The following is a 27,201-nucleotide window of genomic DNA, read 5'->3' as shown; positions in this document are numbered from 1 at the left end:
CCCTGGCAGTCTTCATCTGGCCAGGAAGATAAGGCACACCTTAGATAACAGAAGGCAGGGTGTGCCCAGGGGATAGATGGGCCCAGGGGAGTGACCTGAACTAGAGGGAGCAGAGGGCTGGGTGCTCAGTTAAAGCTCTGCCCAGGACGGTCTGGGTCTAGGTCCTGAGGATAAAACATTCCAGAAGGAATGGTGAGAGGCTCTCATGTAAGGCATCCCAGGAATAAATCAGTCAGGCTTTCACAGAAGGCTTCCTGGAGGAGGTGATCTTCAAGTGAAAACGGGCGTGGACTGGCAGCACAGCTGGGGTGACTGAAGCAAGCAAAGGCAGTGGGGTAAGGATGTATAGGATGAGGGTGAAGGCCAGCTGGAGTGGAGGCTCCCAACAGGAAATCAGAAAAGGAAAGACAGGGAAGGCTTCTGGGGTGAGGGCCCGAGAGCAGGAGAAGCATCTAGGCCGCTGGTCAAGCTAAGGCCTGCTGAACCTAGGGCAAGTTTGCTGAGCTAAGCTGCACTTCCATGGGGTGGGAGGGACACTCAAGGGCTCCCAAGGTGGCCAGATATACAATGGCAAGCAGTGACTGGGGCTCTGTCCCCTAAGAAGGCAGCAGGCCTAGGATACTGAGCCAGGAGAGAGCAGCTTCCCACCGTGGGTTAAAGGACAACTGCTTTGAAAGACGATGAGCCACTGGACATGGCTTAGCCACTCAGGGCTCGACTACTTGGCCGTCTACAAAATGGTGCGCGAGACAGCAAATAGGAAACCACGGAGTCTAGTCCCTGCCCAGGAGCACGTAGCTACCCAGCATGAAAGACAGTCTTTCAGGAAGGGCTCTGGTGCCTTCCAAACTGCCTGGGCTTTGGGGAGATGCCTTCTCCTCTGTGAGTGTGTCTAACCCATGGGGCAACACAGGACCTGCCTGTGAGCAGAGATGGGAGGACAGTGAGGGCCTCTGTTCCAAAATAAACAGTGTGCTGAGGCGACACTGACCATGCCTTTCTTTACCTTGGCAATCTCACGCCCGTACCTAAATATAGATGCTTGTGCAGAATAGGTATCTGCTTGCTGCCCCAGAATTGGCGCAGTCCAACTTACAGCAGAAGGGCACAGCGTTAAGGCTCCAGAAGCTTTTCACTACATGTTGCTGGAATCTCAAGTTTCTTTCTTGTTCGGATTAAATGAACGTCCTCTGCTGCAGGTAAAGATGACAGCCTGGCAAAGGGGCACAACCACACCAATATGCAGCTTTTCACAAAGAGGGAGGGGAAAGCACGGAGCCCCACGGCCCCAGCTGAGGCTTTCCTCTGGTCAGTACTTTTCCAGCCCAGACAGCTCGAAAGGGCCGCGATTCTTGACTTTTCCTTTGTGGTTACACATTTGTAATGGTGGGAAACCTGGGCCTCAAGATGTGCTCCAAGTTTTTTAAATTGGCCATCGCTTAAAAGAGCTTAAAAAATTTAAGAGCAGGAAAGAAAGGGTAGTTTGTTCTCTTAATAAATATATATTTTTTAAATCTACTTTATAAACAATTCGGTTTTCTGCTTCTGGCTTTTTTTTTTTCCTTTTGCTCTTTTCTCTTTCTTGGTTCATTGATCAACAATAGGCGCTAAGTTCAGAAGGCTGCACTTTGGTTAAGAGACAAAAGAACAAATCTGACTTCAAAAAATAACATCTTTAAAGAATCAGCTCCATGTATTCCCTCCCATCTCAGAAAGCAGTTTTAATGACAGTTTTTAGTCATTTCAGGAAGAGTTTCTGCTTCAGTATATTTATGTAATGGCTGACGGTTTTTACAGAATGGGGCTTTTTCTCAGAGGTCCCAAACTATCCTGAGAAGAAGGGAAATGAAAATTCACGTTGGGAACAACATTAAACCCAGGCAGAAGAATAACAGAAAGCAAACTAATATATGGGTCTAACTCTTTTAAAATCACACTTAAAAATCACTTTATCTTTCTTAATAAATTATTGCAAGCTGGACTGGGGGAAAAAATCACTCCAGAGGAGATTTACAATATAAATAACCACTAAGAGATCATTTTCTTTGTTTTTGTTGGCACGGATCTTGCTGAGTTTAAATGAACACTCACAGCGATGATGAAAGGAGCTGGAGAAGAGGGCTGGGGGGATAAACAGCTCAGTGTGGCCACCAGTGATTGAGACGGCTCCCAGCCCAATGTGCCTCCCTGCCCCTGCGGTAATCAGATGAGTAGAGTGAGTGAGTGGTGAGTGAGTGTGTGTGGTGTGTGTGTGTGTGTGTGTGTGTGTAGGGGGGTGGCTAGGGTGGGGTGAGGGTGTCGTGTCTGCCCTCTGACCCACAGGAGGTTGCAATTCCAGGTCAGGGACTCCAGGGTGAAGAGCGCTGCTTTCTGCTCTGCCCAAAGGCACTCCTTTGGGCTGTCCTTGTCTCAAGTGCTTTTTCCCGTGCTTCTCTCTCAGGCTGGGGCCTGTTTTCCCCACTCCTCTGGGACACCTTCCAGGTCAGCATCCTGGTACCTCGCGTATGGGTGAGCCAATGCTAACAATGAGGGCTAGGGAGTGGCATACAGACAAATGAACAAAACTCAGAGCCGCCACCAAAGTCTTTTTATTCTAATAACAAAATAGCTCATTTTTCCTGCCTGCGGACTGCATATCAGGCACTGTGGTAAACACGACTCTATGTTATCTAGATCCATCCTCGCCCCACGGCGAGACAGGTGTTCTCATTAACTTTGGGGAAAGGGCCTGTGTTTTCAGCCACCGACTCCGCTCTCTCTCTGTCCTCCTTCTCCTCTCTTTTGAGCCCCCAGGACACTGTGCTTCTGGTTTACTCACTGCAGATGATGCGCTCAAGGCCAATGTCTGCAGCATCTCACACGGTGCTTGGCATCAATAAATCATGCTCAAGAAATGCTTGTTGAATGAGGGAATAAAAAAACAGGCTCATTCTCAGCACCGAATCACACATGTAAATTCTCTTCTTGAATTTTGAATCTCAAGCACCCTGAGGGTAGGATGACTCTCCTGCAATGCCTTACAAAGTCTAGCACGGGAGGCTTAGTGACAAATGGGTCTGTCAGTTGGTATAAAATGCAATCATTTCGGTTCTCTGTCTTAACAAGCGATCACCTGCTAAGTGATGATTCTGGGGAAGATTAAATAAGTTTGATGATTAAATTAAATTAATTAGATTCAATGCCAACAAGGGTTTAGAACAGTGTTTGGCACACAGTAGGCACTCAATAAATGTTAGCTGCTGCTGTTATTATTAGACCATTTTTAGCTATTTAAGAAACTTCGAAATGCTATATTGTCAGGGCGGAGCTTAGTGAGGGCCAAAACACAGGACCATCTGATTATTCCTTGGGTTTAAGGACGTTTACAAGTGAGTGAGTACTCTTAGTGTCATCCAGCAAAGGAGAGGTACAAGGAAGTAGGGTGTGCCTGTGAAGAAGGTGCTTGACCTCCCCAGGTGGTTTGCACTCCAGTCTATTCACACACAAGCGGCGGGGAGGTAAATGCCAAGCTTGAGGTGAGAGTGAGGTCCCCTCACCTCTCAGGCTAACAGGACATGTGTCCCAAGTCTCCGTGCTCCCCCAACACCTACATTGGCTATACACCTTGCACAGCAACCCTCTCATCCCCCTGAGTGCCAGGTCAGGTCAGAACAACCAGGTTTTCGTCTCTCCCGACTCTGTAACTTACTAGCTGACAGCACTGGAGAGATGAAGGCTGCCTGCGTAACTCCACAGTCCTGTGATGAGGGGACACTCACAGGGACCACGAGGAGGAAAGCAGTCCTCATTTTAAAGAGTAAAACAAATGTGAATGGTTATTATTCGTTATTAAGAAGAATTGAAGAAATAAAGATCATGGCTAACTGGGGGTTGAGAGGGCAGTGGTGAGTGATCTCAGGGGAGGGGCACATTTCATGATGAGGTCCATGTTGGGTGCTGGTTGGAGAGAATTTAGGTTTTTCTTGCATTTCTGTTTTTGACTAAAGCAAATCATTACTTCATAATTCAGCATCTAAGTTCCTCAGAAAACAGATGAAAGGAGGTCTGGAAGCGACTTCTGGGCCAAGACACAGCTCAGGCCATTATGGCTCTTTAAATTAAAAAGTTTGCATTTCCTAAAAAGTTTAACTTAGAGTGTTCAACACATTGACTGGCAACATGTTCCACAGAAGGAAGTCTGCAGATACACACCCTGTACTTTTTCTGCTGAGAACACGCTGCTGCTTGCAAGGCCTTGCTCGCCCTGTGAGCTGCTCTGACAAATGATTTAATTGTTCAAAGCAGACAGTTTGTTTAGTCATGTCTGCTGAGGTGGGAAGGATATTACAACACATCTGTGCTGGCTCTTTCTGCATGGGGCATCCAGTCCTTGGGCCTCTAAGCTAACACCCTCCAGCCAGAGTGAGAGGTATCCCTATAAAAGCCAATGGCGCACCTGCTCCAACGCTTTCAAATTAAAAAAGAATTCAGCATGAGAGAAGTCTATGGGCTCTTCTTCTCTCATCAGGAGAGGACACTGAAGCTCAGTCTCTGTGAGGGTAAAAACAGGAAAGCAGGGTGCCTGAAACTGACTGAGTGTCACAGAGCAGTCTCGGCCTCAGCACCCTAGGGAGGAAATCCAAACTCCTCAGCCAGACCGGCTTTTGAGGTACCACAAAATATGACCCTCGGGCTCTTAATTCCTAACCCTTACTTCCACCCTCTTGTCCAGCTACAATGGATAGTTCCCACTGTCACTTGGATGCACCATGCCCTGTTTTCAACCGACAACCGTGCTTTCGATGCAGTATTTCTCTTACCTGAAATGTCCCCCAGGCTCACCTTTGCACTTCCCATCTGTTTTGCAGAAAGCCTTTCCCCACCTCTCTCGTCCCCACTGACATTCTGACTGGTTATGAAGTTCTGAGTCCAACATTTTATTTACGACTTCTCTTCTGTTTGTCCTTGAATTGTGATTTTATTCTTGTACTATTGTTTTTAACTTTCTGCATTTACTTTGTATTGGCTTCTCTACTGGACTGGACATTAAACTGGACATTAAACAAGCCTTTTTACTATAGTCTCTCAAGGTCTCTGGTGGTGGCTGGCACACAGGAGGTACACAGCTACCTGACTTCCTAGATAAATGATTGTAAGCTCTCTGAAGGCAGGATAGATGACCTATGTTTTTGTAAGGTATGTGCCATTACAACTTTGATATACCTGGACACATTAGTAGGATCTAATACTTGCTGATTCAGTAACAGCAGCTCACTAAATATTTGCTGAATGAAGTCAACATTCTTGTGGGCTGAAAACTAGTTTGAAAATGATTATCTTTCAAACTAGAAAAGCAGAACCTTACTTCATTAATGTGTTCGTTTTCTTTGCTATGTATATTCCCAAGGTCCCCAAAATGAGAAGGTGACAGCAAGCTCAAAACTGAAGTAGAAAAGACTACATGGGTGATCTTTGAGCAACAAAGTAGGGAAGATTTAATGATTCAAGCTAATAGGCAGGGAAATAGAATTCAGCCCAAATCAGTTCAGTGTGGCATTTCTGCACAGATAATAGTGATAAATCTTAAAGCAGGAAGGTACTGTTTTGTAAGCAGTTAAGGTCTCTTATAGGATAGAAGTTTCTTAAACTTTGATATGTTTGCTTCCTGAATAAATGCTATGGGATCGTACATCAGAACAATCATGCTATGAACACAAATCTTAGTGTTCCTCCCCATGCAATCCTGATACACACTGATAAATGCTGTGAGGCATTTGCATAACAAAAAATGGTTCAGTGCCACTGATATCCGGGAGTTAGTTCCTAGGAATGCAAATTCTTAATTATGGGAAATAGTCACTCTGGGATAGGTGTAAGAAAATGGCATTATCTCCGTAATGCAAAGATGGTTCAACATAAAGAAAATCTAGTAATTCAACATACTACACTTCTAGTTTTTATAAATGGTTAAAAAATTTAAACATCTTGATAGATGTAGAAAATGTTTCTAACATTCACTCAAAATTTTAATAAAACAGCAAATATATAACCAAAGGAAGCTTCCTTAACCTAGTAAAACCTGGAGCAAATATCACAGTAAATGGTAAAACTTCAGCATTCCCAGTAATGAGAGGAACGACTTGAGACACAATGCTTGGAGAGGGTATGTGCCCCTCCACACTACCTTGCCCTGTGCATCTCTTCCTTTTAATTGTTCCTGAGTTGTGTCCTTTCATAATAAACCAGTAATCTAGTAAGGGAACTTGTTTTCCTGGGTTCTGTGAGCACTTCTTGCGGTTATTGAACCTGTTAAGGAGTTCCTGGGAACTCTTGATTTGTAGCCAGGTCAGAGAGAAGTTGTGGGTACCCTGAGGACTCACTACTTGCAACTGGTGTCTGGAATGGGTGGTGAGAGGGCAGTCTTGTGGGACTGAATCCTGAATCTGTGAGATCTCCACGTAGATAGTGTCAGAATTAAATTGAATTGTAGGACTCCCAGTTGGTGTCCACAGAGAATTGGAGAATTATCTGGTGTGGGAAAAAACACCTACACATTTGGAGTATTCTTTGAGTAAGGAGAAATAGTTCTTCCTTTCACTGAGTCTAGTCAACTGTTACAATAGCATTTTAGATCCTCAAACTAATCTTGTGATAGAAGCAGAATCTCTATTTTGTAAGTGAGGAAATAAAGGCTACCAAATTTCTCAGTACCTGGCTATAACTAGATATCGCACTGGCTGTATAAAAGATGCTCAATCCATCAACAAACAAGTGGGTATCTATCAAATATGAGGACTGGGGAATAAAAAGAACCCCACAAATGACTGTGAAGCTCTTATGAGTAAAGTCAATCACTCAGAGTAAAGAGGCGGGACACTTTATTTCTGCTCAAGAAATCTGCTAATGTGAGATCTGAGCAGACAGAGGAATAAATGCTGCTAAATTCCATGCCAAATCCTGAAGCAACTGGGGACAATACAGAATGTATGAGGTTTGTTTCTATGTTGTCATTTTAAGCAAATGCTCACTAATAAAGAGTTGTGCTCCTAATGATCTGGAAAGTACGGACCCTCACCTGGAGGATGACAAGATACTGGGGGGTCTGCTACAAACTAGGAATGCATGGTATTTATTAGTAGCGTTAAAAACAGACTATGCATTCTTTATTAGAATTTTTCTGTTTTTCTGAGAAACATGTGGCAGTTGCTGCCATTTTATATGCCACTTTTCTATTTCCAGCATATGTCATAGTGGAGGGAAAGTCCCAATCCCATTTTTCTGCACTCCCAATAGGTTTTCCCAGTGGCGACGGTAGTGGAATGGGCTGCTCTGTCAGTGGCTACAGAAACTTACCCGCTTCAAATTCAGTTTAACTAAGCCACAGTTAATCCAGGGGAGCCAGTTAACTAGGTTAGTCAGTCAACCCCGGGAGCCTGCCAGGTAGACAATCAGAGGAAGGGCACACAGAACAGTGGAGACACTTGGGGCTCCTTTTGGTGGAGACATTCACGTGAGAAAAATAGAGAATGTTTCAAACTGCTTTTGAACTGAGACTTTTAAAAGTTGTTTTGTCTGTTTTGGCCTGGGGCTGCATACTTAAAATGATAAAAGCAGTTCTTTCAACTCTGCTTTAAATCATAGAGTTCCCACGGCTAGTGTCTACACGCAGAGCACTTATGGCTATAGAAAAGAAAGGGGTGGGGGCTGGGGCCGGGAGGTGTTGCAGTTAGTATCAGACTGGAGGAAACACAAGGTTTTGTGTCTACCAAGGCCCCTTTCTCTGTCCCTTGTCACAGGTTTGGTTGATTTCCTCCTCTTCTTTTCCAGTTTTTCCATGTTAGCTGGTTTTAGCCATTGTTGTTTTGGCTGTAATCAGAGATCAAGTGTGGTATAATTATTCTAACATCACAAGGTAAGTTTTGTTTCCAGGGCCAACATTTTAAAACCTGTGTTACTTGCCTGATGCCAATATCACCAGAGCACTTCCCTTTAGAGTATGTGAACGGAAATCAGTACCAGGGCAATGCTGTAAATTAGGTTTCGCCGAAAACCCGCCCTCCCAAAGGCAAACCAACATTTAGGGCTCCCTGAGGAATGGCAGGGCAGATTTTCCCATTACTCTAAATCAAACACTGTGGAGTACTTCACCTCCGCCTAATGGTAGACTAGGAACAATTATACATATGGTAAAAATTAGAGAGGCCATCTCTAGGCCTCTCTCTAGGCCTAGAGATGGGCTAGGTAGCTGTGCCTCATATGTGATGGGTGACCAACATAGAGGGTAAAATAATCTTTGTTTAAGAATTTTATGAAGGTCATTTAAACAGAATTGAACCTCCCACCCCCACCCCTGCCCCAAGAATGAGGAAGGAAAGGTACTAATTTATTTTACAGGCCATTTACAAAACCATTATCATGACTTCTGATTGATTCTTACAACTTGGGGTCATTCTCAGGAATGACTCAAGCTGGGCATTATAAGCACCTGAGGAAGCATTTCCTATACGACACAAAATTATGTCAGCATTTACAAGGTACTTTACAAAGTGTGATCACATTCTTTCATTAGCCCCTCTGAAAAGCCCTACAAGGTATCAGTATGTCCTCTACAGAGGTGAAGAAACAGGCTGCGGGAGGAAAAGCCTGTGGCTTGAGGCCACATGTGTGGTGGGTGGCATGTTGGTACCTGACCCCAGCTCTCTTTGATTCTAGATCCAGAGCTGTCTATTAATTTGTGAAAAGGAGACTTCAAACACCAAATCAAAACAGTATGGGGGTTCACAGTCTGCCTATGTCTCCTGGCAGCCCTGCCGACACCACCATGCTTAAATGCAGGAACATCAGACTTGGAGTAGAGGACACACAGTGAACATGTGATAGGCTGGTTGAAGGTTGTGATGTGTTTGACTTCATTATTCACAGTCACATGGAACTGCCTAGTAAACAAGTATAAAATTGGGTGTACCATTTTGATACAATTTAGTCTAAATTCCATTAATAGTCATGTACGTTGCCTTGAGGCCTTACTACTTCTGTTCCAAGCCCCTCCCAGCCCTGTGCAGCTCTTCATAGGAGTGTCTCAGTGGCTTTACACAACCCTTGCTGATTCAGTCAGCCAAACTGCAGAGCTGTGAACTCCGTGAGGCTCATACACTTGTCTGACTGGTTAAGAAGTCCTGAACTTATTCAGGAATTCCTCAGTGTCTCCTAGCACAGAAGCATCTTCCAAATTGCTGTAAGCCCATTTCTAGTTAGGAGAAAGGATTAAAGACACAAAGGGGTAGAAAGCTGCAAAAACACACAACCCTTGGATTCTGGATGTCAGGGTTCCCTGACACTCCACCAAAGAGATCTGCCAGTCTCTGGTGTGGCTTAACCCTTAACTAGGAACATTTCCGAAGAGAAGATAACTAGATGAAAGGAGATGAATGGGCTTGGGAGGCATAAAAATCTCCTCCCAAGAATAATCTTGTACTGCTGGGTTCTGGGCATGGGTTCTCAGGATAGAAAGATCTTAAATGGAACTCTGGTTCAGACACTCATTAACTGATGGCCTGGGGGCAAGTCACATAAGCTCTTTGTCCCTCAGTGTCCCTTTCTATAAAATGAGGATAATGATGGTAGGTAATCTCATGGGGTAATAATGAAGACCAATGACATCAAGAGTTAGTACAATGCCAGTAGGCACTCAAACATTTATCTATTTTGTTATTGTTGTCAGGAACAGCAATGTAAAGTCACTAAATGCATGGACAATTTCCCACAAAGCTTTCTGGCCATGCAAAGTTTATCCCATGGCAGGTCATGGCAGCAGATTATAAAGAGACTATCTGGATGCACAGTCTTGCATCAGAGGGTCTTCAATGTCCTTCACTCAGCTTGCTCCTTCCTGCTACCCTGCCATTCATTCTATGTGCCTTCCTGTCGATCTAGAATTTTTAAACAATTCTTCTCCACCACCACATGTCCATAACTTCTGAGTGTCTGAGTCACCACTTCTGTGACACTTCTCTTAGTTACTCTTTTCCAGGCAGGCCCCAGCCAAACTCTGATTTCCCTTAGTACCTTATCAGTGTCTAGCATGTACAGCCAATGTTCTCATACATCTAATTGTTTCATGTGTTACTGGCCTCTCCAACTCATTACTAATGGCGACTAACTTCTGCTTAGTGCTTTACAGATCTTAAATGCGTTATATCTATCATCTCATGATCTATGATCTGTTAGGACTGTCTCCCCAAGATCTTTGTTGGGCAGACATCATTACTGTCATCCCATGTTACAGAGAAAGCAACTGCGAATCCAACGGTCTGTAGCTGTCGACTCTGTTCTTCTCCTTCTCCAATCCCCACGTGTGGCTGAAACAACAGCTACACGGCCCCCCCACCCGCGCCCTGCTCCCCCATGGTTAGGCTAACACGACAGCCTTAAGTGCTAGAAAATGCTCACTTGCTTGTAGAGTGTTGAGTCCCTGGAGAGAACTCAAGCAACTGTGCTGAACTCTTAGGGGTGAGTGGAGGGAAGATGTGAGGTAGAGCGGGGTAAGGGTTCCTATTAAATGTTGACTTTTCAAAGAAGGAAGAAAACCACGTCTCAAACACATTGTTGGTTACTGACGAGCTGAGGTCACCATCTGCAGAGTCCATGTAACCAAGTGTGTCAGGTCATTGCAAATGCTGCTGCAAGGTAAGAGGGCAACCTCAGAGGCACGGAGCCTGTGTGCTGAGGTCCTCCTCTGACCATATGCTTGTTTGTTTGGGGGCCATTTCCTCCCCTGGTCTGTGAGCTACTCCAGGGCAGGGGCGTGTCTTCCTCATGCCTATTCCCCTAGCTGATCTGGTACAGTGCCTGGCACGGCAGCCGCTATTAGTAGCCATAGGGTTACTGTTGAGCAGGTACTTACTGCCAAGCTGTAAGCCAAAAACTCTTTAGGGATTATATCTCTTTAATCTTTAAAATGTCCTGATGTGGGAAGTGGATGTATCATCTCCATTTGTTTACTGAATGAATACACAAAAGGAAGACAGTGGCATTTTAGACATGCTGGTTCTCTACTAGAATATTGCTGAAGAAGGGATTTTAACTTGGGGTCCCCCAACCATGGTAGAGCAGCATGCTGAGTAAAGGAGCATGTGGTGGGGTCTACCTGAAGTGAGTTCAAATCCTTGCTCCTCTCCTTTTCAGCTGTGAGACTCTGAGCAAGTTTACTGAATTTACTGAGCCTCGGTCTCCTTGTCTTAGAAAATTCTTATGAAAATTTAAAAAATTTAAGTGCAAAAATCTCAAGCACATAGCTGCCATTCGAGTATCTGACAGGCGCCCTCCTTCCCCTACTCACTGCAAGACCAGCGCAGCCTCAAGCTGTGTATGAATGTGGTCCCAAAGCTATTTCCATTTAAAACTGCCAAAAAATTGTGTAGTTTCACAAAAAATTGTGAAAGTAGGGAGGGGAAGGAGAAGCGAAGATAATTGAATTGAAACAAACAAACAAAATATTTAAGGTAGTATAAAAATTCCTCTCACCAACTGACTTCAATGATGACAGCAAGTAACATTGTGAGCATGAATGTAAGACAGCCTGTACCCTTTTTAGCCCTCGGCACTGAGAAAGAGTTGGCTGCGACAGTTTCTCAAGTCTATTCTAAGAATAGCATCAGGACAAAAGCTGAGTTAAGACTCGCTATCCACAAATATTCTGCTAAGGAAGCACAGGGTCTGAAATAATTAACTCCCATCTATTTATTTCTTTATCATTAAAATGGGATTATAATTGTACCTAGGTTGCTTATATGACATGAGGTAGCTGTTAGCTTTTTGTGGTATTAAGATCAGGAAATTTATTGTTGGAAACATGGACCCAACTCCCTCTGTCCTCTCCTCCCTCCCAAGATAAAGTCAGAGAGCTTCAGAAGCTATAGTATTTTCAAACAATAACAGCTCACTGGTCAGGGGATTTATACTCTGGGAAGTCTAGCAAGTTGGAGTTTAAGAATTAAAATTCTAGATTAAAAAATGTTTGAGGCTCAATAAGGGATAGTGCTGTACTCTGTGTTTGTTCACATAAAGAGGTTTTCTTTTCAAATCTTGATTAAAATTTTTATTAGGCTAGAATTTCAAAATTAGGAGTTTTGAGATCAACAGGTCTTTTTCCTTCATTAACCAGGTGAGAAAATTGGGATTGAGAGAGATTAAGGTTGTTTCTATCATTTACCTTACCATTTAAATTCAATACTTAAATAATTGTTAAAACTCAATATAAGCTATTCTCTTTTAATTAACTACATTGACTTTGAGGCTCATACCAAGCTTTTCTCCATGCTTCAGCAAGCCCTGATTGTCAGTTTGGGTATGGGCCACTTTGGGAAGGCAGAGGCTGTCAAATGTTTATTCTAGAATATAACAATTCCCAGATGTCCACCTACATCCCAGTCTCTGGCCGAAGTCGACGTATCAAAGTAAAGAGCAATAACAGTGACTTGCAACGAGATCATTCTTGCCCTGGGTTTTCAGTACCAAATCTTTTCCCTGGCATTTAGTACTCACAGCATGGTTTAATCAACGTTTCTAGCTTTATTTCCTGTCCTCCTCTCCCAGTGCCTCATCGTCTTTGTGAAAGCCCCCAACCCTACACGCTGAACCAGAACCAGAACCCAAGGAAGCCCCATAGTCCCCTTTCTCTCCTTCACCCCTCATCCAACCAATCACTAGGGCCTGTAGATTCTATCTTCTCAATTCATCCACTTATTTATAGCCTGCTCTTAGCCAAGCCACTGTCCTCCTTGAGCCAGCCTATCATCTCTAATCTGTCCTGTACCCCATGGCCATCTTTCTGAAGCAGGGATATGATCATGTCACCCTCCTCAAAACCCTTGGGTTCTCCCCATGGCTCTCAACATGAAATCTCCGTGTCCTGTGTAACTGACCAAGCCTTATCTGACCCAGCTCATCTGCGCCTCAGCCTTGCTGCCCATCCTTCCCAGCTCTGCTGAGCTGCTCTCAAGTCATAGACACCAACTCCCTCTGTGCTGTGTCTGTTTCCTCAGCTAGACCAGACATCCTTAACGACAAGGACAAAATCATTTTTTTTCACTGCCCTAAAAATCCTCTGTGCTCCACCTGCCCTAAAAATCCTCTGTGCTCCACCTACTTGTCCCTCCTTCTCACCAGTCCTTGGCAACCACTGATCTTTTACTGCCTCCACTGCTTTGCCTTTTCCAGATAATATTGTTGGAATCGTATAGTATATAAGCCTTTTCAGGCTGGCTTGTTTTACTTAGTAATATGCACTTAAGTTTCCTCTCTTTTCAAGGCTTGATAACTCATTTCTTTTTAGCCCTGAATAATATTCCATTGTCTGGATGTATCGAAGTTTGTTTATCCAATCATCTACTAAAGCTGGGGTCCCCAACCCCTGGACAAGCAAGCAAAGCCTTTGCAGCCGCTCCCCAGCACTAGCATCACTGCCTCAGCGCCACCTCAGATCATCAGGCATTAGATTCTCATAGGAGCACTGGTCCCTAGTGCCAAAAAGGTTGGGGACCGGTGTACTAAAAGACATCTTGGTGTTTCCAAGTTTTGACAATTATCAATCCAGCTGTTATAAATATCTGTGTGCAGGTTCTTGTATGGACATAAGTTTTCAATTCATTTAGGTAAACAACAAGAACATAATTGCTGGATGGATGATAAGAGTATGTAGTTTTATAAGAAACTGTCAAACTGTCTTCAAAAGTATCTGTACCATTTGCAATCCCACTAGCAATGAATGAGAGTTCCTGTTGCTTACATCCCCACCAGCATTTGGTGTTGTCAGTGTTTTGGATTTGGGCCTTCCTAATAGGTGTGTAGTGATAGCTCATTGTTGCTTTAATTTGTAACTCCCTGATGACATGATCTGGAGCATCCTTTCAGATGCTTATCTGCCATCTGTATACCCATTCTCTAGTGAGATGGGGATATAGGTGAGGACTCATGTCAGAGTCTCAAGCACCTAAAACAATGGTTGGCACAGAGTTGGTGCTCAACAGACATCAGCTTAGGAATTATGTCCCCGTTGGGAAGGAAAAAAAAAAAAAAAAGGGAATGTAAGCTGTTCCTAAAACATATCTCCAAACCATGCCTTTAGTTCTGGCCATTCCACACACCCACTGCATATGCCACCCAAATGTCAGGACGTTTTAGGTTTCTAACAGCCCGCAGTGGTTTTAAGCCCCCAGAACATTCTGTTGCTCAACTTCTCTTCTGGCATAGACTGTATATAGACTGTATTTAGTTATGCAAGACAGTTTACCATCTTATCTCTCATTAAGCTGTAAGCTCTTTTGATCGGTAGGACTCATCTTATTCACTTAAAAAAATTATAGTTTAAAATATTTCCATACAATAAAAAACCAAATTTTTTGGTGAATAATTTTGAGTTTCAACACACAGATATGTCTGTGTAACCACCACTGCCACAATCTCACTCATTTTCAATTCCTTCACTGCCCCTGCGACAATGTCCTGTCTCTATACAGTTAAGACTCTATACAGTTGAGTAGAATTGTACCGTTTCTCGGTTAAGACATGAACACTCTGAAAGTGGCAAGTTTTATCGTGTCTTTTCTTGAATTAAGACTAAAATTCAATTAATATCAAATCCTCTCAAGACTGATGCATTTTAAAACCTTGACCAGATACACCTGGCTGTTTCTCTTATTTGGAACATTATTCTCTCTTCTCACCATTCTACCCATATATACCAGCGCCCAGATCAAATTCTCTTTCCTGAAGCCTTCCCCACAGCCCCCATTAACCCTGCTCTTCTCTAAATTCTCTTCCATAATGCACTTAATCCTATACTGCCAAATATACACATGATAATTAGTCACAATGCTTGTCCTTGTCTTTTCCACAGGATCACGACTCTACACAGGAACCAAGCCTTTTATTTCAAATTCTCTTTGTGGCTATTCATGTGCTATGCCAGGGGCTGGATGAACTCACATCTGCCCAGAGGCTCTTAAAAGCAGAGCAGTTCTAAATGCCCCACTCAATCCACTGTCAACCACAGAAACAAATGCAGTGAGTACTTTCTGGCCTTAGTCATCTTGACAGTGAGTAGCTTACACAACAGAGTCATGGTTGAGTTGGCTAACATATAGTCAGTGCATCAGGGAGGTTCAGCATGAGTGACAAGAGTGGGTGGCATTTCCTGGAAGAGGCTGCCACATCTCATGTTTCTCTCTCCCAGTAGGAAAATCACTGAGTTCCTTCTGCTCAAGAGAATAAAGCCTGAGCATAGGAAACTGTTTGTTGATCCAAAAAATGGAAGGTATCCCAAGGAAAAGAACTACTAATGTCAATCTTCAAAGGTAATGCTACTTCTCTTACAAATCTGGAAATCGGAAAAAAAAAAAAAATTTTTGCCTAATAGATGAGAACATGGGCTTTAAAGTCACACTGGCCAAACTCAAATTTTGACACTACCGTTTTCCCTAGTTTTGTGATCTTGACTAATAACTTCATCTATTTGTGTCTCCCTATTCTTTCTATAAAACAGACATACTAATACCTTTAAAGAGAAGTTGTCAGGATTAAATGAGATAGTTGTGGTAAAACACTAAATACAATACCTGAGATCAGTAGACTTTTGTAAAATAGTAGCTACTCTTTTTATTCTTGCCGTTGTTATGTTCTCTATCTTTCACAAAGCATTTCATATATTATTTCATTTTATCTTCACAGTTATTTTGAGATGGAACATTCATCCCATGTAAAGGCAGAACCAAAGCTCAGAGCATGGATGGACATCGTATGTGACTTGGTTTTGAGGTCCCTTTGGCCAGATCTCAGCATCAGGCTCTGAGACCCTTGACCCTGGTAGAATTCAGAGATTGAAAAATCGTCTCTTTTACTTCTAGTACTTGGCCTATGAAGTGAGAAAAGGCTCTAGCACTCAGGGATGGACAGGTATGCATGCTGGGGTAATAAGGTGGCAGGAGTGGCGTGTGGTGCTAAGTTGAGGGAGATTCAAAAGTCAAGCCAGTTGTAAAGTTAAGGAGACACTCAAGGCCACTGGGTGGGCGAAGCCACAGATGCTGGCAAATTATCAGGGCAGCTAAGACCCCAAATGGCATGTCACTGACCAATTTAACATTTACACTTTAAGCTATCAATTCTACCCCCAAGTCTGGAAGTTGGACTGCCAAGAACGGCACAGTCAAAAACACAAGGTGAAAAGAGAGCAGAATCATTTTGTTTCATGTTGAGAATGTGCTGTTTTCAGCATGAAAGCATGGATAAAGGATGCAAAAAAGGGGGGGGGTGGGCTGTGTTCCAAAGCAAGCTTCTCTTGGCTGACTCCTACTTACTGTGATGGATGTGAGCAGGGGGCGCGGAGAATCCCATAAGGAGAGAAGGGAGCTCTGGAGACTCTGGGGCCAAACCATCTTTCAGGAAGGCCTGAACAGGCACCCCAGTGTCTTTGTACCACCTGGAGTGGATGTTTTAGGTGTCTATCTTCTCTCTTCCCTTCAAAAGGCTGAGCACAAGTAGGGTTGGGGTTAGGGAAAGAGTTAGGGGACCTCAAATGAGAAAATTTGGTTCATTAGCCATAACTCTACTTAGGATTTATTTTTGGGGGGGACTTTTTTTTTTTTTTAAACTTAAGGAAGGGGCAACACTACAAAGAAAAACAAGAGGTAATACTGTAAAATATACGTTCAGATATGAATGTAGGGAATTGTTCTGCTTGAGAGCTAGTGGATATCTATTTCAGACAAGGCAGCAGGTCCCAGAGATCCTATGGCCTGATGGGCGGGGTAGGTGCCATTCTTGGGCCGGATGAAAGAAAGATGATCCTGAAAGAGGGGGAAGATATACGATTTCAAGCAACTCTGTGTCAGGCACGTACTTTCCTTCTGATTTCTGCAGACACCAGCTGGCTGGGGGAGGGAGAAAGAAGGCAGGCAGAATAAGAGGATCTCCCCGGTGGTGGAGGAAAACAGGGGAAACCAGAGCGAGGAAGTCGGTCTGGGTTCAAAGAAATCAACTTAGAAACCTTCTCTTATAAAAATAGACACTGGCAAATCCTCGCCTATTTATATCATCTGTTCGTGATCACTATCAGAATCCTCGGCTGAATCACAAGACCCAGTAAATAATCCTTACAAGTATGGGGCACTGGCTGCCTAATTTATTAGAAGATATTTGAAACACCACTGGAGCAACTGAGTCAGGGAAAATTTGAGTGCTGGCACCAAACGGTACCTTTGCAAGTAGATCTCACTTTACAGAAATAGATAGGTTCCTGAAAAGTTGGCTCTAAAATGAATTCAATTAACGAAGTCATATTTTCCTAGTGAATCACATTTTAAAACTAGAGATGGATTGGGGGAGGGGTGGCCAAAAATACAAACAAAACAAAACAATGGTGACCCTAAAACTAAATAAAAACCACCCTTCATTCAGCAAACATTAAAATGGAACTTACCTAAGAGGCCATTATAAACGCTTATAAAATAGAAACAATGTGTCAGCAAACATGTTTAGCGCCTGTGATAGACAAGGAATCCCAACAGGCTTCGTGGGTATAAGAAGACCCCAGTGTCTGCTCCTTGGGAGCTCACAATCTGGGACACTGAATGTTGCATCAGAAAACATCCTCCTGGATGGAGACAAGGGGCACACAAAGGGTCATCTGGCCCTTTAAGTACTATCTGGGCTTGGAACAGCTCTGCCTCCCTCCAGTCAGCAGAAGCCAACCAAGTTCTCCTTTAACTACGCCTTCTCAAATCCTCCGTGTAAAGGCTAAAAAGCCCCTGGCCATGTGGCACTATATCATAATTGCTATTTATTTAACTAACTTGAAGAAGAAGAAAAAAACACCTCATGATTTGGGAGTTTTAATAAAATAAGAGTTAAGGTACTTAGCTCTTAGCTCTCTGAAAAGTTAAAGGCCTGTGCAACCCAAGGGGTTATTTTAAACTTTAAAGGGCATTTGCTGAAGGGATCTGTTTGTTTGGGAAAAGCCTACTTCCTGCTACTTTATACTTTCTTGCACATAGAATACTGGCATTGGTGACAGGAGCAGACACCTAATTTGTTATTAGTTTCATAAGTGCAGATCATGGCATAATGAGTTTGCTTTAATCAAGGAACAAACACTTCTGACTTCTGACACTAAAGATGTCCTCTCTATGCTAATAACAATGTTGTATATCCACAGAACCCAGGAATATTAGCCCGAAATATGCTATATCCCTTAGACACTGTGTGCCTCAGACACTAGTAACACTATGGGGGGGTCTGTCCACAGTAAGAATGAAACCCTTTCTGGCACTTCTGATTTAGACTGAAGTTGTACAAAATGCCAGATTAAACAGCACATTTTTGAATAAACACTTTTTTGTTTCAATTCTACAGTGATGAACCAAGGTGTGGCTGAGACTATTTATCCTAATATCCATTCTTCCCTTCTTCCTTTTACTGACAGAATTTCTCCCAGTTTTTTAGTAGCAAGGTACATGGCTGCCCTGTAGACTACATTTCCCAGCCTGCCTTACATCACAGGTGACCATGTGACTATTGTCCAATGGGATGCGAGAAACTCCCGGGTCAGGTCCTCTAAAAGGGAAATCATTTGCCCTCCACTTTTTTTCTTTTCTTCTTTCTCCATTCTGGAGTATGAATTTAGCATTGCCCAGCCAGCTTTGAAACACCCAGCAGGGCTTCTTAATCCTTGAGTCCACAGACCCCTGGGGTCCATAAAAAGAACTGCTGGTCTGTAAACTTGAATGAGGTAAAACTAACATTTTACTTTCACTATTCTCTATCTGAAATTTAGCATTTCCTTCAGTTATCTGTAGGAAATGAACCACAGTATTATTAGCAGTATCTATGACTCCGTCACCAACTGAAATTGTAGATATTTTCATGTCACATTATACTTGTTATGGATTATTTTGAAATATCACATATACTCATTACTATTTTGAAATTACAGTAGTGATTAGACTTACCGCTAGATCATTATTTGATGTATTAATAAAGGACTTATGAGTGTTTTGTTTTTTAAAATACTTCGACAATTGTATTTCGACAGTTAATTTCCTTTGTAATTCTATGTATTTTATCTTACATGTTTAAAAATATTACTCTGTGAAATGGTCTGTAGGCTTTGTCACACTGCCAAAAGGACTCATGGCACAAAAAACTTTCTGAAGCCCGATCTAGGGAATAGTAGAGCAATATTATATAAGGAACATGGGTCCATGGATGACCTTATAGAGTACAGCCACCCTTCAAGTTCTGGGCCACTCCTCTGGATGAAGGCTACCCACCCAACAGAACTTCCTGTAATGATGGGAATGTTCTATATGTGCTATTCAATACGATAGCCTCTGGTTAAGTGGCTACTGAGCACTTGAAATGTGGTCAGTGCAACTGAGAAACTGCATGTTAAATTTTATTTAAATTTAATTGATTTAGATGTAAATAAACATATGTACTTAGTGGCTACCATACTCTCATATAGACTGTTACATGAGAAACAAATTTCTGTCTTGTTTGGATGGCCATATTTTGGGGTCTATTAGAGTACCTTACCCTAAACCTTAACTAATACACAAGCATACCTGGAATCAATAATAATAAATATACCAGGGAAAGAAGGCACATTTATAGAGACAAACTGTTAAAACTCAACTATTAAAGAAACTCACTAATTAAAAACCAAGATTTGTAAAAGGAATTTTCTATTTATAAAACGTTCTGATACTCATTAGACTACCTGATACCTGTAATCACCCTGTGATTATTATTGTTCCCATCTTACTCTGAAAGCCATTAGGTGACTTTCCTGAAGTCACAAAGATGGGAGAGCCAGGAGTCAACTCCAGATCTTACCACCACACCATGTGCTTTCTAGCACTGAAAATTCCTCCAGACACCACGCCCACATGTCTATTTGTCTCAATGGCACATACATATCTGCCAAGTCCTTTTTCTGGCCTTAGGGGCTTTGGGATGATGCAGGCATCGGAACTTTCCCAAGTTTTTGGCAAAGTACCCATTTCCTTTGAGTCTATTGTCTTGTTGAGGACTCCCGAGGGCTGGGAGTGGTGGTTAAAAGACTCTTCTGAAGTCCAGGTAAAGACTTGAAATTGACATTGTCTTTTCCACAAACTTTACTGCAAAGGTCATGTCAATGACAGTTCATTTTCTTCCCTTTGAAATTAGTTCAAAGAATACTGTTATTTTAGAACAATAATAAAATATAGTAACAGGTTATAATTTTATCAGTAACAAAAGGACCATGTCTTAAATTCTAAAGAAAAACCAATATATAGGTATGACTATAACCCACATCTCAAGCTTCCTTCAGAGGCCAGGTCACACCCATCCTGCTTATTGCTAGTCTTGGTTCTCCATTCTCTTATTCTACAGAACTCCTACTCATCCTCCAAAATCCCAGCCTGTCCATTTGTTTTATTCTTCCATCTTCTACTCCCCATAGTGAGTTACCTGATACTATTCAAGTTACTTTTATATGTTAAAAATATATATCTATAGTGTTACCTTTTGATCTCTTGATTTTTTTTTCAGTTTCAGCATTATATATTTCCTGTTTTGCTAAATGAAGATTTATCTCTCTTTCACTGCTAAGTGCCCTCTCACGCCCAGAATTACAAACTCTTACCTTCTTGTCCTATTGTCTTTTCAACATAATTTTAATTAGATCAATATTCAACGTTGACATTTTAATAACTACCTTATTGCTATATCTATGCGAGCTGTGTAATATACTAGGATTACTTTTTCTTTATTCTACAACATTGTTTTCTCTGGAGTTAACAAACTGTCCTTTTTTCTTTGTTTTACTGGTTCCTAAGTACTGACCAATAACTTAATCTCAATCTTTCTGCCAGTTGTCTAAATCTCCTAAATATATCCTCAAACACATTCGGTGTTCAAGCAATTTCATTTTCTTAACAAAAAATCCCATGCCAGGGCTTTCTGACCTACTCTGATCTTTCTAGTTGCCTTCAGTGCTTCAGGGACAACTGTCACCCTAAGATTTCCCTTCGCCATGAGGATTCCTTTGACTTTCTCCTGTGTGCCATCCTCTATTTCCTATATTCCATGTCTTCCTCTTTCCTGGTTTACTCTTTTTTCTGGAGTTCATCCTTAAGTGGGTTCTCAAAAAGAGTGAATAAAAGGTAAAATTTTGAGATTTTTTTTGTGTATCTGAAAATACTTTTACCTTCATATTCAATTAATAGTTTGGCTGGATATAGAACTGTAGATTAGAAATAATTTTCCTTTATAGTAGTTTGAAAGCATTGTTCCATTGACTTCTGGTTTCCAGTGTAGTTATTGAGAAGTCAAAAACCATTCCGATTTCTGATTCTTATCTTTCTTTAAGCTGTACATCTTTTTTGAACCCACTGTTCTGATATTTCACTGTGATGGGCCTTCCTGTTGGTCTAATGTCATTCAATGTTCTGCATAGTCAGCAGACTCAATCTGGGAACTTGTGTCTCTCAATTTTGGGAAGTTTTCTTTAATTCCTACTTTATTTTTTTCTGGTCTGTTGTTTTGTTTTTCTTTGTAAAAACTCTATTATTTAGATGTTGGCACTTATAGCCCTGCTCCACTAGTTTGCTTATCTTTTCTCCCCTATTTTTCATTTCTTTGGCCTGTTGCTTTAGTTTCTGGAAGATATTGTGAATTTAATTGTCTAATCTTTCTATTAAATTTTAAATTTATATTTTTGATTTGAGAGCTTTTAAAAATTACCCAAATATCTTTTTATAGCCTTTGTTTCTGTTTCATGAATATAATATCTCTTTTATCTCACTGAGAACATAAACGATAATGAATTTTTTGGAGTATCTAAAATTTTCATCTCCTGGCATAGTCTGTTTCCTCCAAAGTCTGTCTTTCATAGTCTAAGTAGGGGTATTCTTACCCTTACTTAGTTTTAGCCCCTTCATAGTCTGTCTTTCAAGTTAGATGCCTGATAACACTTGGTTTCGGCTCCTATTTAAGAAAGTACTCAAAAGCTGTTTGAAATCTATCATGGACTTCACTTTGGGTCATCTGGCTGAGCTATCATGTCACAGAACCCCTGATATCTTCTCTTTTGGGTTGGTCAGATTCCCTGGAGAAGGATCATCCCTTCTTCTGTCTAGAACGTATTTAAGCTTGATAATTGGTGTTACAGGAGTCTAGTGTGGGGAGAAGGTCTGATCTCTCTGTATTTGATATGTAAACATTCATTTAATCCCATGTTTTTAGCACGATACATCCTACTTTTAACGTTGGCTGATGTGTCCTTGTCCAGAAACCCTGTTTACTCTTACCACAAAGTAAACTTTCAGTTTCTTAACTGAAGTAGGGGAGACAGTTATCCTATTGGGCAAAGCTAGGGTGGGGAATTGAGTATCTAACTGCTTAAGACAGAATCTCAATCAGCTCTCCTGTTTTAAGCCTCATATTTGCCTTCCACTTTCAGATGCACCTACTCTCTCCAATTCCCAAAACTTTAGGTGGAAAATATGGGCTGGCTTAGAATTTAACTTTCTTATTGTCCATCAAAATACCATAGACTGGGCAGCTTAAATAGCAAGCATTCATTTCTCACAGTTCTAAATGCTGAGAAATGTAACATCAAGGCACCAGAAGATTTGGTGTCTGCTGACGGCCTGCTTCCTAGTTCATAGAGGGCTATCTTCTAGTATCCTCACATGGCAGAAGGAGCAAGGGAACTCTCTGGGGTCTCTTTCATATGGGCACTAATCCCATTCATGAGTGCTCTACCCTCACGACTAATCTCTTCCCAAAGGATACCATCACACTGAATACTATCACATCGGGGATTAGGTTTCAACATGAATTTTGGGAGGACACAAACATTCAGACCATCTTTCCAGATGCCAAATTTTTTGTTGCTGTTATTTGCTCTCCTATACTCATTGTCTTTGAAGGTTAAATATATGTGTATATATGTAATATATATATATATCTCCCTTTACTGTCATTTTAGGACATTACAAAAGAGATAAAACTAAATGAATATGCTTGAACATCATTTTTTTTTTTTTTGAATAACATATTCACATGGTTCAAGCTTCAGAAGGAAAAAAAGAATACATAACGAAGTTTCCCTTCCATCCTGAACCACCAGCCACCCAAATCACTCAAAGGAAGAAACCAATGTTACTGATTTCTGGCCTCCTTCTATCCTACCTTTATCATTTTAGATCTTACTCTATATTATCAATCTATTTGTACGTTTTTGACTTTGCTTTATTACTATGGTACCTACCACACTGCACTAAGAACTTCTTGAGGAAACAGATGTAAAACTGAAGGAGCCCAGCTCCTAGGGAAGGATTAAAATGATCAGGTTTATCTTTATTGTCCCTCCCACTTTACGTATAATTTCCCACCTTGTATAGCCCAGTTCACTGCCTCAGACACCAAGGAGTAACCACAAAAGCTTCTCCCCACCAATTATTGAATTAGCTCTACAAGAAGGGATCTGATAAATTGCTCTCCCAGTGGTGTGAATGACTAACATAGCCTACTCAGCCATTCTTCTCCTGAGGTGGCTAAATTTTCACAAGAGATAAAACTTAGGGCCAAAGGAATTAAATTCTAGTGGCCGCCATTTCAGGAATCACCGAGGACAACAGGTGAGTTTTGCCAAGGTGTACTGAGACCATGCTTACTAGGAATACAGAGTCAAACTAGAGTGGACTCTAAACACTTCACAATTTTCGAACCAAGCAAATGTCAAAGAAGCTATCTCTTAATATAGTGAGCACAAAAGCTGAATAGGCCAATTAAAACATTCATACATTAATAAAGATGCTGCTAAAAAATAATAATTTTCTATCTGATAAAGGCACCCGGGATCCACAGGTTGAGAAACATTATTGAATAACAAAACTACTATGAAGTAAACTTAAAATCAAAACTAAAATAAGCCTCAAGAGTCCAAAAGTAAACCCATATTTATGTGGGCAAATAATTTTCGACAAAAAAGCTAAAACATACAGTGGAGAAAGGAAAGCTTCTTCAATAAACGGTGCTGAGAAAACTGGAAAGCCACCTGCAAAAGAATGAAACTAGACTGTTGTCTATCACCACACACCAAAATTAACTCAAAATGGATTAAGGACCTGAATATAAGACCTGAAACAATAAAATGCATAGAAGAAAACATAGGAATGAAACTCAAGGACCTTGGACTTAAGGCAGGGAAATAAAAGCAAAAATAAATGAATGGGACTACATCAAACTAAAAAGCTTCTACTTAGCAAAAGAAACTGTCAACAAGGTAAAGAGTCAACCACCCAAATGGGAAAATATATTTGCAAGCAATGCCTCCTGTAAGGACCTAATATCCAAAATATACAAAGAACTCATACGACTCAATAACAACAAAAAAACAAATGATCCAATCAAAAAATGGGCAGCGGACCAGAACAGACACTTCTCCCTAGAGGACATATGAATGGCCAGCAAATATATGAAAAGATGCTCAACATCACTAGCTATTAGAGAAATGCAAATCAAAACCACAATGAGATACCATCTCACACCTGTTAGAACAGCTATAATCAACAGGACAAGTAATAACAAATGCTGGAGAGGATGTGGAGAAAAAGGAACCCTCATACACTGCTGGTGGGACTGCAAATTGGTACAGCCACTATGGAAAACAGTATGGAGGTTCCTCAAAAAACTGAGAATTGATCTACCATATGATCCAGCAATCCCTCTACTGGGTATTTACCCCAAAGACTTGATAACTCATGTCCATAAAGATATTTGCACACCAATGTTCATAGCAGCACTATTCACAGTGGCCAGGACATGGAAGCAACCAAAGCATCCTACGATAGATGACTGGCTAAAGAAGCTGTGGTACATATATACAATGGAATATTACTCAGCCATAAGAAGAGATGAAATACTGCCATTTGCAACAACATGGATAGACCTCGAGATAATCATGCTAAGCTAAATAAGCCAGACAGAAAAAGTTGAAAATCACACGATATTACTTATATGTGGGATATAAACCTAAAAGCAACAGAGGAATAGGACAAACAGAGACATGGACTATAGACCAGTGGTTACCAGAGAGTATGGGGTGAGGGAGAAGAGGGGAGGTAGACAGGGTAAAGGGGGTCAAATATAGGGAGGTAGGGGAAGGCTGAAGTGGGTAAAGGGGATCAAACATATGGTAGCTGAAGGAAACTGGACTTTGAGTGGTAAGCAGAATAGAATATACAGATGTCAAATGATAATGTACACCTGAAAATTATATAATTGTATCAACCAATGTTACCCCAATAAACTTAATTTAAAAAAATTTAAAATAAGCCATAAATTATTCTTTTAAAATGAGTATCTAAAGAAATGTAACTGAAACCAAGATAGCAAAATGCTGACTTCCAGTTCCAACCTGATATAGTATATGGTATCAGATTTACTCCTGCCATAAACAATAATAACTTCACAAAATATATAAAATAATTGTTACCAGGCTTAGAGAGCAAAGAACACAAAAACTCAACCAGGGAACAATGGTCTTTACAGAAGGACAAGGCACGAAGCAGAATTCAATGCTAAAGATTCTGGGATTTGGGGAGCAGGGTTATAGAGATGGATGAACCTTAGGGAGGAAACCCAGAGATGTAACACTCAGATATCTATGTGGAAATTGGATCTCTGGCTAATTACTGAACTTCAGAATGAAGGGATTCCTAAAAGCTGGGAGAAAACGACATATTGGGAAACTAAGAGCCAAGGCTGAGAGGAAATGCCAGATATTAGACAGTACTGGTGATGTTGGATTTTGGGCCAAGTCAGGGTGGAAGACGTAGGTGAACATACCAAACATGTATCAGAACTCCAGAAAGGACACCTATAAGATTATCTACCACACTCTAGGAGTAAGGGGAACACTAAAATAGGTCTGCCATAATAAGCTCAAACCAGGTCTTAACAGAATCAGAGTGCCCTTCAGCAATTTAGCTGACCTCAGGACAAAATTAAACACTCTTTAGAACACTATAACAAAATCCGGAGTAAATCTATTATTTATAATGTCTGGCATGTAATAACAAAATTACTTAATACAGCACCCCAAAACTATAAGAAGTGACTGATTATCGATAAAACAGTGACTAGAAGCAGATTAGAGCTGATTCATATTATTTGATTTAGCAGACTAGGACTTCAAAATAACTAAAATTAATATATTAAAAAGAGAAAAAGATGGACAAACTGGATGGAAAGATAGAATATTTGAACTTAGAATTCAAATGTACAAAAAATATTTGCCTGGGAAACCTCTATCTCATCAGGTCTATAACACTGTACTCAAGGGTAGGGCAGGGCAGTGGTGTGAAGTAGGCACACACTTGAGAGTGTCTTGCCAAGTCCCTTCTGCCCCTGTTCCATAGCCGAATGCTAATTAAAGCGTAATCACTCCTCAGGGTTCACTGGCTCTTTATATTACCCCATTTGCTAAAAGGTAAGGCCAAGTGCACCACCGCTTGCTCCATGAATCCTTTAGAAGTTTTCATGCCCCTATATAACAATATAGCCACAATAGTCTCAGTGGATCAGATTTAGAAATGGATCATATGACCTATGAAAGTGGTATACAGAAACTCAGTAAGCAGCTCCTCTTCTTGGGAAAGAAAAAGGCAAATGGTATCCAGAAAGACATGTCCCAGGGAAGAGGCCGAAAGTGCTGTCAGCAGAGTCTGCAGGATGTTAGGTTTGAAAGCGATCCACGGGCAACAAATTCTGTTTTAAGATGGAAGGGACCACAGACTAGAAAGGTCAAGTGGCTTGCAAAAGGTCTTACAGATAATTAAGAGGCAGAGCCGGGACACTAAACGCTGGCTCCCTGATTCCAAATGCAGAGATTTTTCTCATTTCCTGACCAGAGCATATGTAGAAATCAACACATGAAAATTACGACATATGGGATGACTCTAACATTTTTAATTGATGCTCATTTCTTTCAAATTCTGACCTCTACTTAGATGTTTATACAGTTATATCTGCATTACACTCGATTTTGTTTTCTCTTGTTTTAATAGCCCTAGGTATTGATAAAAATACTGCAGCTATTTACCTGTGGTCTGATTCCAGTTTGACAAAATGAGTAGAAACAGAAAAAGTAACCAAAGCTGCCTACTGTCTAAAAAT

General features: G+C 41.3%; 1 protein-coding gene and 1 long non-coding RNA gene across 5 annotated transcripts in view; one reads left to right on the top strand and one right to left on the bottom strand.

The window, feature by feature from the left end:
* ATG7 (autophagy related 7) overlaps positions 1 to 27,201 on the bottom strand; it is a 220,410-nt gene that overhangs the window by 19,973 nt on the left and 173,236 nt on the right. For 2 of the 4 annotated variants that reach the window (XM_039886739.1, XM_039886745.1), the window contains one exon: positions 1,139 to 1,213. The exons of the other annotated variants lie outside the window; for them this stretch is intronic. In XM_039886739.1, coding sequence (XP_039742673.1) covers positions 1,154 to 1,213 — 60 coding nt within the window. In that variant the 3' untranslated portion in view covers positions 1,139 to 1,153. Of the gene's footprint in view, positions 1 to 1,138; positions 1,214 to 27,201 lie in introns of those variants that run through there. 4 annotated transcript variants of the gene reach the window in all.
* Positions 14,880 to 27,201, top strand: part of LOC120621465 (uncharacterized) — a 31,873-nt gene continuing 19,551 nt past the window's right edge. The window contains exons 1-2 of the long non-coding RNA XR_005658159.1: positions 14,880 to 15,042; positions 15,212 to 15,332. This is a non-coding gene — a long non-coding RNA (uncharacterized LOC120621465). The remainder of the gene's footprint in view (positions 15,043 to 15,211; positions 15,333 to 27,201) is intronic.

Source organism: Pteropus medius, unplaced genomic scaffold (assembly GCF_902729225.1).
Source record: "Pteropus medius unplaced genomic scaffold, Ma_sr-lr_union100, whole genome shotgun sequence".
Taxonomy (NCBI): domain Eukaryota; kingdom Metazoa; phylum Chordata; class Mammalia; order Chiroptera; family Pteropodidae; genus Pteropus; species Pteropus medius.
This window is presented reverse-complemented; position numbering and strand designations above follow the sequence as displayed.